The 10380-nt window shown below is 46.3% G+C and overlaps 1 protein-coding gene across 2 annotated transcripts in view; it reads right to left on the bottom strand.

Moving 5' to 3' along the window:
- Window positions 1-2226: 2226 nt before the first annotated feature.
- The window catches only part of LOC137415160 (guanine nucleotide-binding protein G(I)/G(S)/G(T) subunit beta-1), a 49237-nt gene continuing 41083 nt past the window's right edge, over window positions 2227-10380 (bottom strand). For both annotated transcript variants that reach the window (XM_078771455.1, XM_078771456.1), the window contains 2 exons: window positions 5799-6015; window positions 2227-4197 (listed from right to left, as the gene is read on the bottom strand). In XM_078771455.1, the coding sequence (XP_078627581.1) occupies window positions 4091-4197; window positions 5799-6015 (324 nt within the window). In that variant the 3' untranslated portion in view covers window positions 2227-4090. The remainder of the gene's footprint in view (window positions 4198-5798; window positions 6016-10380) is intronic.

Raw genomic sequence — 10380 nt, 5'->3', positions numbered from 1 at the left:
TCCAGGTCTGCAGAGAGTGAGGAGGCTGCAGACTGCCGATCTGAGGGATGAGGAATGGAGCGACAGAGAGTAGAGTCATCAGCAAAGAGATAGAGAGGATTTTCAAGAGAGTCAGAGAGATCATTGCTGAAGACCAGAAAAAGCACAGGGCCCAGAACACTGCCTTGGGGAACTCCAGCCTGAACAGGAAGAGGAGATGAGAGAAACCAATTCAGGGCCACACGTTGACTATGACTAGAGAGGAAGTCCACCAGCCATGCGTGGAGATTTCCATGGATACCAAAGGAGGAGAGTTTGGTGAGCAGAGCGGGATGCCAGACCGTATCGAAGGCACGTGATATGTCAAGGGAGACAGCTCTAATTTCCTGTTTGGCATTGAGGCATCCATCCATTGTTGAGAAAGCAGAAGCAGCATGTCCAGAGTAGAGTGACCAGGTCTGAAACCAAATTGATGATCAGAGATCAAGCCATTGGAGAAGAGGAAAGATTTCATATCCGAGGCAATGATGGATTCCATGACTTTGCTGATAATTGGGAGAAGGCTGATTGGTCTGTAGTTGCTAGGATCTGTTTTTGCACCTTTTTTGTGCAAAGCGGTGATGTTGGCTGATTTCCAAGCAGATGGCAGATGACCTTGAGCAAAAGAGAGGATGAAGAGAACAGAGAGAGGGAGTGAAAGCGCGGAAGAACAGGATTTTAGGACCCGTGCGCTGATGCTGCCAGGTCCAGTTGCAGAATCAGAGTCGAGGGTTGACAAACTTTTCCACCTTGTCAGGAGGAAAGGACACAGAGTCTAGGAGCAGCTGGGTACGACTGGGTACGGTGGGTACAGAGAGGGATGGGTTTGGGACACAAGATTTAGAGGCAAACACAGAGTTGAGGCATTCAGCTTTTTCACGTGGAGTCAGCCGTGTCGCCGTTTGAGGTGAGGATGGAGGGGGAACAAACACCAGAAACAGATTTCACCAGACACCACCAGGATTTGGAAGAGGGAGGCAGATAAGAGAGTTCGGTCTTGAGAACGGAGAGATATTGTTTCCTGGCTCTCCTGAGGGTGGACACACACTTGTTTCGGGCTTTGTGAAAGGAAATGAGATTTCCTTCCGTTGGATTTGCTTTCCAGGAGACGAAGGCAAGTTGTTTTTGGGCAACAGCCTCACCACAAGATTCCGTGTACCATGGACGGGAGGGAAGGGTATGACAACTGAAGACGAGATGGGATAAATCTGTGCATGAGAGAGAGCAATTTACTTTGGAAGAATTCCCAGGATGAGTTGATGTCAGAGGCGGTAGAGATGGGAGACCAGTCCAGATGATTGATGGCTGCTTGAAGACCGTGCCAGTTGGCCTGAGTGAAATTCCAGACTCGTCGACGCTGAGGAGGCTCTCCGAGAATGGTCAGAGATGTCCACTTTAACAAGCACATGATCAGATGAGCCGATTTGAGCAGAAGAAGAGCAGCAGACATTTTCAGGGAAGTTAGTCATAACCAAGTCCAGAAGAGAAGATGCTCCGTTGACTGAGATCCGGGTCGGGAAATTGACAGATTGTGTCAGTCCCAGTGAGTCGCAGAAGTCCTTTGCGTTAATTGCTCATTAATTAGCTTCACCTATTCCCAAGGGGACAGGGTATTGGAATCAGAGACTGTATGCAGATCTACTTTGTAGATAGATCATTCATTCGCAGAACTACGGCAATCTATATACTCCAGCAAGGTTTCATATTATGTGTGTGTGCGTGTTTGTGTGCGTGTGCGTGTGCGTGTGTGTGTGTGTGTGTGTGTGTGTGTGTGTGTGTACTTGGTGTTGAAAGTTTAAAAAATAATTGATCAAATTTTTTTTGGAGAGTCCAGGTACAAATCCCAAGAATGTTGTCCTTGCAATTGTAAAAACAAAAGAAAGAAAAATGTCCTTGTAATTGACGCAAAATCAGAATGACGAATGTCTTCATCCTGAAATAAATTTATCCAAAAGCTCCTGCATAAACTTTTATTTATTTATTTATTTATATTTAAACAAAAAAGTCCTTTTGATAAAATAAAGTATTTTGCGTAAATAAGGAAACTTTTCAATACAAATTCTGACAAAACTCACACGACAGGAAACGCTTCTGAAAAGAAGATCCGGCATACAATCCGCCACGCAAAGCTCCTGCCATCACCACCAGATAACCACTGGACATATCTGTCGCCGCTCACTTCCGCAGCACAATCGATCAAACCAAGTATCCATTCCACAGCCATGAGCTTTATTTAAAGTCTCAAAACCGACATTTAATAGCATTCAAACAGCATGTCCCTCACCTCCCGTCCCACCCCGATAAAATGCAATTCGTGATTTCACCCACTGGTCGTTCAGAGAGATGGTTCGAGTGCTTATCCCAGGCAATGTTTGGGCCGTGCCTGATGGACACGAAGGTGTCTGGTTATAGTCCAATCACCAAAGCAAGTAAAACGTGTAGGAGCTGGATTTGAACCAGGAACCCTCAAGTTACTGGAATGGAGTTCTGGTAAATAACCCAGCACCAGTGGAAGAGAGAGACAGCATAACAGTTAAAGAGACACTATATATACTTCACAAAACTTACAAGATTAAGACGGCATTTTTTTTTTTTCTGGAACACCCCTCGTCTAAAACTCATCTAACCCAACAGCACAACCCATCAAGGAGCATGTTTAATTAGCATTATTGTTATTATTATAATCAGCATTATTAAGGCTTCAGAACAGTGGTGTATATCTACAAACGATCAAAAGCTACCACAGGGAATGAGGGAGTGAAGGTGAGGGTGAGTGAAGGTGAATGATAGGAGTAAAACATTCGGAAAAAAACGCCTTTTATACGAGGGAAGGGGGGCGGGGGGTGCGCTTTAAAAATCACGAGATTCACACAGACATTTGTCGCGAAAAACGAGGAAAAGGTAAAATGTGGGAAGAGGAAGAGGAGGAAGCTTGAGGGAAAACAGATAAGAACCATTTTTTGAAAGTTAAAAAAAAAACTTTAAAAAAAAAAAACAACATTCATATCCTGTTAAAAAAAGCATTTCATTTTAAAATACCACCGAGAAAGGAAAACGAATGCGAAAAAGGCAGGACGAAACGGCAACATGCAGAATGAGAGAAAGATATGTGCGTGTGTGTGTGTGTGTGTGTGTGTGTGTGTGTGTGTGTGTGTGTGTGTGTGTGTGTGTGTGTGTGTATATATATATAGGTGTGTATGGAGCGGGGGAGAAAAAGGGAGGGAGAGGAAAGTATACAGTGACAGTGAGGGAGAGGGACATAGAAATAAAGAGAGCGAGGGAGAGTGGAAGTGAGAGGGAGTGTGGCGGATATAGAATGTGAAATGTAGAGAGTGAGGAAGAGATATATGGAAAGGGATATAGAGAGAGAGGGAGGGAGTGAGAAAGAAGAAGAAGAAGAAGATAGAGCTCGAGGAAGATAAAAGAGAAAGAGGCCAAAAGGAATCATTGGGCTGAAGAACACGTGAAAGGGGTGAGAGCCGAATCAGAAGTGGGAGCAGGTTGTCATTGCGTACGTGGGGCCATTGGGCCAAGTGGTTTAGCACGTACGTTGGATTGGCGGGCCAGATGGAAAAGTAAGCGCACGCTGGGTCTGTGGAACAGGTAGAAAGGAAAGAGCGCATCAAGCACTGGGCAGGTGGAAAGGTAAGCGCGTGTGAGGCCAATCGGGCAGGTGGAAAGGTAAGCACGTGCCGGTCCAATGGAACAGGTGAAAAAGCAAGAGAAAGGTCGACCGATGAACCAAGTGGAAAGGTAAGCGCGAGTTAGGAGAAAAGGTCTGCGTGCGTGGGGCCGATTGGCACGGCGGAAATGTATTTGCAAGCCGATTAGGATTGGTAATCAGACCCAACATGGCATTCAATCGCTTTTGAAGGGGGGGGGGGGGGGGGGGAGTAGCAGATGTTTGGGTACAGAGGCAGATTTAAGTGAGATTTTAACAACAGGGAGAGTGATTAGGGATGGGATTTGAGACAAGAGCAGAGCATAGGTGGAAAAGTGTAGCGGGAGGGGTGGGGGAGGGGGGGAAGGGGTGCGGGAGGTCCAGGGTGAATAAAGTGAGGGGAAAAGAATGCTAGTTCCAGATCTTCAAGAAGCTATCCCAGGATCCAGTGGCCACAGCCATGCCGTCCTCGGTCACACCCAGGCAGCTCACACGGTTATCGTGACCAGCCAGCACACCTATAGGAAGAGATAGCAAAGGGGATTGAAGAATGAGATGAGAGAGACAGAGAGCCAGAGAGACAGAGAGAGAGGGAGACTCGAAATCAACTAAATGGTTTCTTGAAGCAAATTTGTCTGTCACATTTATTTTTCCAAACAATTGAGCTCATGTACAAATCATGATTACATCTTCGCATTCGAAAGGCAGTTTAGAAAATGGGGAAAAAAAAATCTGTCTACAGCCGATTTCTATCCAATCAAATCGCTCACATTTGCAACTAATCGACCAAAAACCAACATGGCTTACCTTCAGGTTCGCAACACAACAGAAAGACAAAACAATTAATCTCACACAAGTTGAGCGTATAATGGATGTCAAAGGGTGCAGACACTCTTCTGATCGAATACAAAGTACTTCAAACCGACTGACAAGACCAGAGTCCGTGTTCAGCTCAGAAAGAACGTCTCAGCCTGGGATTGGCACCAGATACCAGATTGTGGGCTCCGGACCAAAACAAATGGGTTCACGAACTGCAAACGTCGAGGGTGTGAAGCCCTTTGAGGAAGATCGAAGGTGAGGCCACAGGCTCAAATCCACCGATCGCAATGTCAGGTTGAGCGAATGGCTTTGGGAATGACAGAAGCCACACATCAAGGGACTAAAAATATTTTTTTAAAGTGTGCAAGATGGGAAACTGACCAAAATAAACAGGACAACTTCGGCTGGCAAGGAAAAAAATATGTTGTATGATGGAAAAACTGTTGGATTTACGTTGCAGTAGCTTGTACCGTTTTCTCACCAACATATTTGAAAATTGAAAATAATCCCTGGTGTTGGGCTAGCGGCTAGGGTGCCAGCTTAGGATCCTAGGATCCTTGGTTCGAATCCCGGTCGATCGCTGAATTAACGCCAGGGGGGTTGACTCAGCCTGTCATCCTTCCGAGGTCGGCTAATTGAGTACCAGTTCACTGGTAATTCCCTGCTTGTCGTAAAAGGCGACAAAAAGGGTTGGCGGCAGGAAGGGCATCCGGCCGTAAAACATTGCTTCAAAAAGGGGACCGAAAAACAACAACCACGGTCCCCGAAAAAGGCCAACCCCCGCTTGCGGGGAAAAAAATGGCCTCTAAAGGTGGTTATATTTGAAAATATGAGCCGAAACATTGCTAATTTGAAGAAATTCGAAAAAGGCGGGTCCATCGCAGTTGGCTAGCCATCTGTGTTCTGGCGCGTTGCACTGACAGATCCTCCGCGTCTGACACCATAGCTCGCCAACATGTCAACATTCACGATAAAGGTCGGCATGCACGGGTATAGGGTCGGTGGTTGTAATTTTTTCACCGAATTCTCTTTGCCCCCCCCCCACCCACCCCCACAGGTGTGTCCTGCCATCCAGTTTTGGTGGGTACGTTGCGTTTTTTTTTGTTAATGGGTGAATCTCACACAAGCGAGAACGACACCTAACATGGTAGATCTGAATGTAACTTATAAAACCCACAATTCCTTCCTCGTCAATGTCCAAATCTGCGATCACAATTATGCCCGCGTACGTTTGCATCGACAAGCTTTATACAACGAGGGGACCTCAAAATAAAGGCCAATTTTTTGGTTATGCACCCACCTGCACGTTCTCCCTTGAGAGAGTCCCAGACATTGCAGTTGAAATCATCATAGCCTGCAAGGAGCAGGCGGCCAGACCGCGAGAACGCGACGGACGTGACGCCGCATACAATGGCATCGTGCTGGAATAAAATCAATTCTTGATCAGAGCGAAGGTCGAAGAGGCGGCAGGTGGCATCGTCCGAGCCACTGGCAAACGCTTGCCCAGATGGGAAGAACTGGGTGAAGGAGCAAAGGAACAACAACAAAAACAGCAAGTCACAATCTTTCAACACTGCACGGTTGGTGCTATTTTACGCTCAATTACGCTATTTTACGCAAATCATCACTGGAGGCAATTTATTCTGCACTCCTATATGTATGTATGTATGTATGTATGTATGTATGTATGTATGTATATGTGTGTGTATACACACACACACACACACACACACACACACACACACACACACACACACACACACACACACACACACACACACACACACACACACACACACACACACACACACATCATGTTGCTTGAATGCTCTGGCCCTCATCGTGGTGCTCAAGACAAGTTGTGAACATTTCATGGCTATGGGTGTCCTTATGTCCACAGTTTCACACAACGCATCATGACAACACAACTTAACAATCAGGTTAATCAGGTTTCTTGAACTGTGTGAGTGAACGACAGGACAGTGACGGTTTATGATGAACAATTATTTCCGTGTCGCAAACTCTCAATACGGTCAGTTTATTCGACCTGACGAAACGTTTTTTAATCAACTTGTTGCAACTGCACTTGACTCGACCTCTTTTTTGTGTACAAAGTCAAGGCTCATGGAAGAGCAAGAACACTGAATGGATCAAGAGAGGGAGAGATATGGGAAGAGAGAGAGAGAGAGAGAGAGAGAGAGAGAGAGATATGGGAAGAGAGAGAGAGAGAGAGAGAGAGATATGGGGAGAGAGAGAGAGAGAGAGATATGGGGAGAGAGAGAGAGAGAGAGAGAGAGATATGGGAAGAGAGAGAGAGAGAGAGAGATATGGGAAGAGAGAGAGAGAGAGAGAGAGAGAGAGAGAGAGAGGAGAGAGAGAGAGAGAGAGAGATATGGGAAGAGAGAGAGAGAGAGAGAGAGAGAGAGAGAGATATGGGAGGAGAGAGAGATATGGGAGGAGAGAGAGAGAGAGAGATATGGGAAGAGAGAGAGAGAGAGAGAGATATGGGAGGAGAGAGAGAGAGAGATATGGGAAGAGAGAGAGAGAGAGAGAGAGATATGGGAAGAGAGAGAGAGAGAGAGAGAGAGAGAGAGAGAGAGAGAGATATGGGAAGAGAGAGAGAGAGAGAAGAGAGAGATAGATATGGGAAGAGAGAGAGAGAGAGATAGATATGGGAAGAGAGAGAGAGAGAGAGAGAGAGAGAGAGAGAGAGAGAGAGAGATAGATATGGGAAGAGAGAGAGAGAGATAGATATGGGAAGAGAGAGAGAGAGAGAGAGATAGATATGGGATGGGAAGAGAGAGAGAGAGAGAGAGATAGATATGGGAAGAGAGAGAGAGAGAGAGAGAGATATGGGAAGAGAGAGAGAGAGAGAGATATGGGAAGAGAGAGAGAGAGATATGGGAAGAGAGAGAGAGAGAGAGAGAGAGATATGGGAAAGAGAGAGAGAGAGAGAGAGATAGATATGGGAAGAGAGAGAGAGAGAGAGAGAGATAGATATGGGAAGAGAGAGAGAGAGAGAGAGATATGGGAAGAGAGAGAGAGAGAGAGATATGGAAGAGAGAGAGAGAGAGAGAGATATGGGAAGAGAAGAGAGAGAGAGAGAGAGAGAGATATGGGAAGAGAGAGAGAGAGAGAGAGATATGGGAAGAGAGAGAGAGAGAGAGAGATATGGGAAGAGAGAGAGAGAGAGAGAGATATGGGAAGAGAAGAGAGAGAGAGAGAGAGAGATATGGGAAGAGAGAGAGAGAGAGAGAGAGAGATATGGGAAGAGAGAGAGACAGAGAGAGATATGGGAAAGAGAGAGACAGAGAGATATGGGAAGAGAGAGAGAGAGAGAGAGAGAGATATGGAAGAGAGAGAGAGAGAGAGAGAGATATGGGAAGAGAGAGAGAGAGAGATATGGGAAGAGAGAGAGAGAGAGAGAGAGATATGGGAAGAGAGGAGAGAGAGAGAGAGAGAGAGATATGGGAAGAGAGAGACAGAGAGATATGGGAAGAGAGAGAGAGAGAGAAGAGAGAGAGAGAGAGAGATACGGGAAAGAGAGAGAGAGAGAGAGACGAGGAGAGAAGAGAGAGAGAGAGAGAGAGATGGGAAGAGAGAGCAGAGAGATATGGAAGAGAGAGAGAGAGAGAGAGATATGGGAAGAGAGAGAGAGAGAGAGATATGGGAAGAGAGAGAGAGAGAGAGAGAGATATGGGAAGAGAGAGAGAGAGAGGAGATATGGGAAGAAGAGAGAGAGAGAGAGAGTATGGGAAGAGAGAGAGAGAGAGAGATATGGGAGAGAGAGAGAGAGAGAGAGATATGGGAAGAGAGAGATAGAGAGAGAGAGAGATATGGGAGAGAGAGAGAGAGAGAGAGATATGGAAGAGAGAGATAGGAGAGAGAGAGAGAGGAGAGATATGGGAAGAGAGAGATAGAGAGAGAGAGATATGGAAGAGAGAGAGAGAGAGAGAGAAATGGAAGAGAGAGAGAGAGAGATATGGAAGAGAGAGAGAGAGAGAGAGAGAGATATGGGAAGAGAGAGAGAGAGAGAGAGAGATATGGAGAGAGAGAGAGAGAGAGAGAGAGAGAGAGAGAGAGAGAGATATGGGAAGAGAGAGAGAGAGAGAGATATGGGAAGAGAGGAGAGAGAGAGAGCTAAGGGAGAGAGAGAGAGAGAGAGATATGGAAGATGAGAGAGAGAGAGAGATACTGGGAAGAGAGAGAGAGAGAGAGAGACTATGGGAAGAGAGAGAGAGAGAGATATGGAAGAGAGAGAGAGAGAGATATGGGAAGAGAGAAGAGAGAGAGGAGATATGGGAAGAGAGAGAGAGAGAGAGAGATATGGGAAGAGAGAGAGAGAGAGAGATATGGAGAGAGAGAGAGCGAGAGGAAGAGAGAGAGAGATATGGGAAGAGAGAGAGAGATATGGAAGAGAGAGAGAGAGATATGGAAGAGAGAGAGAGAGATATGGGAAGAGATAGGACGAACGAAGCTATCGAAGAATGAGCTGAGGGGAAGGGGGCAGATAGGGAAGAGAGAGAGAGAGATATGGGAAGAGAGAGAGAGAGATATGGGAAGAGAGAGAGAGAGATATGGGAAGAGAGAGAGAGATATATGGAAGAGAGAGAGAGAGATATGGGAGAGAGAGAGAGATATGGGGAAGAGAGAGAGAGATATTGGGAAGAGAGAGGAGAGATATGGGAAGAGAGAGGAGAGATATGGGAAGAGAGAGAGAGATATGGAAGAGAGAGAGAGAGAGATATGGGAAGAGAGATATGGGAAGAGAGATATGGGAAGAGAGATATGGGAAGAGAGATATGGGAAGAGAGATATGGGAAGAGAGATATGGGAAGAGAGATATGGGAAGAGAGATATGGGAAGAGAGATGGAGAGAGAGAGAGAGAGAGAGAGAGAGAGAGAGAGAGAGGAAGAGAGAATAAAGAGAGGGGGGGAGAGAAAAAGAGAGGAGGGAGGAAAGAGAGGGAGGGAGAAAGAGAGGGAGGGAGAAAGAGAGGGAGGGAGAAGAGAGGGAGGGAGAAAGAGAGGGAGGGAGAAAGAGAGGGAGGGAGAAAGAGAGGGAGTGAGAAGAGAGGAGGAGAAAGAGGGAGGGAGAAAGAGAGGAGGGAGAAAGAGAGGGAGGAGAAAGAAAGGAAGGGAGAAAGAAAGAGAGGGAGGGAGAAAGAGAGGGAGGAAGAAGAGAGGGAGGGAGAAAGAGAGGAGGGAAGAAAGAGGGAGGGAGGAGAGAAGAGGGAGGGAGGGAGAAAGAGGAAAGGGAGGGAGAAAGAGGAGGGAGGGAGAAAGAGGAAGGGAGGGGGAAAGAGAGAGGGAGGGGGAAAGAGAGAGGGAGGGGGAAAGAGAGAGGGAGGGGGAAAGCGAGAGAGGAGGGAGAAAGAGAGGAGGAGAAGAGGGGTGGGGGGGGTGGGGGGGGCAACCAAACAGCAGGGTTGAACGATAAAATAGAGGGAATTCGAAAAAGAGGGAATTTCACTTTGCTAATAAAACTTCTAGCAGACACCTGCAGTCTAACTTGCAAGTACAACTACAAACAAAAAAGAGCAATCGGAGATTGCAGACCCTCACCAGGATGTGTTTTCGTGGTTCTTACGGAGTTGTGTTAAAACAAACTATGGCGGCCCGAAACACGTGATTGATGACTTCACCATTGTTTTTTTTCCTCCTCCAATTTATCCGTAGACGCTCAAGAAATTTCATCTTCATCGGATGAGGTTTTGAACTTGTCTAATGACATCATAATGGGAGGAACATGTGGCATCATCATTAACACATGCTATTCCCCATGGAGTTCTTTACAATGAGCCATCTCTCTTTTTTTTTTTCGATGCAGCGCTTTCGGAGATAGAGGTGCAAAGGCTTTCGGGGTTTTTTTTTTTCTTTTT

The sequence above is a fragment of the Myxine glutinosa genome, chromosome 2 (assembly GCF_964187855.1).
Source record: "Myxine glutinosa chromosome 2, kmMyxGlut1.1, whole genome shotgun sequence".
In the NCBI taxonomy this organism is placed as follows: domain Eukaryota; kingdom Metazoa; phylum Chordata; class Myxini; order Myxiniformes; family Myxinidae; genus Myxine; species Myxine glutinosa.
This window is presented reverse-complemented; position numbering and strand designations above follow the sequence as displayed.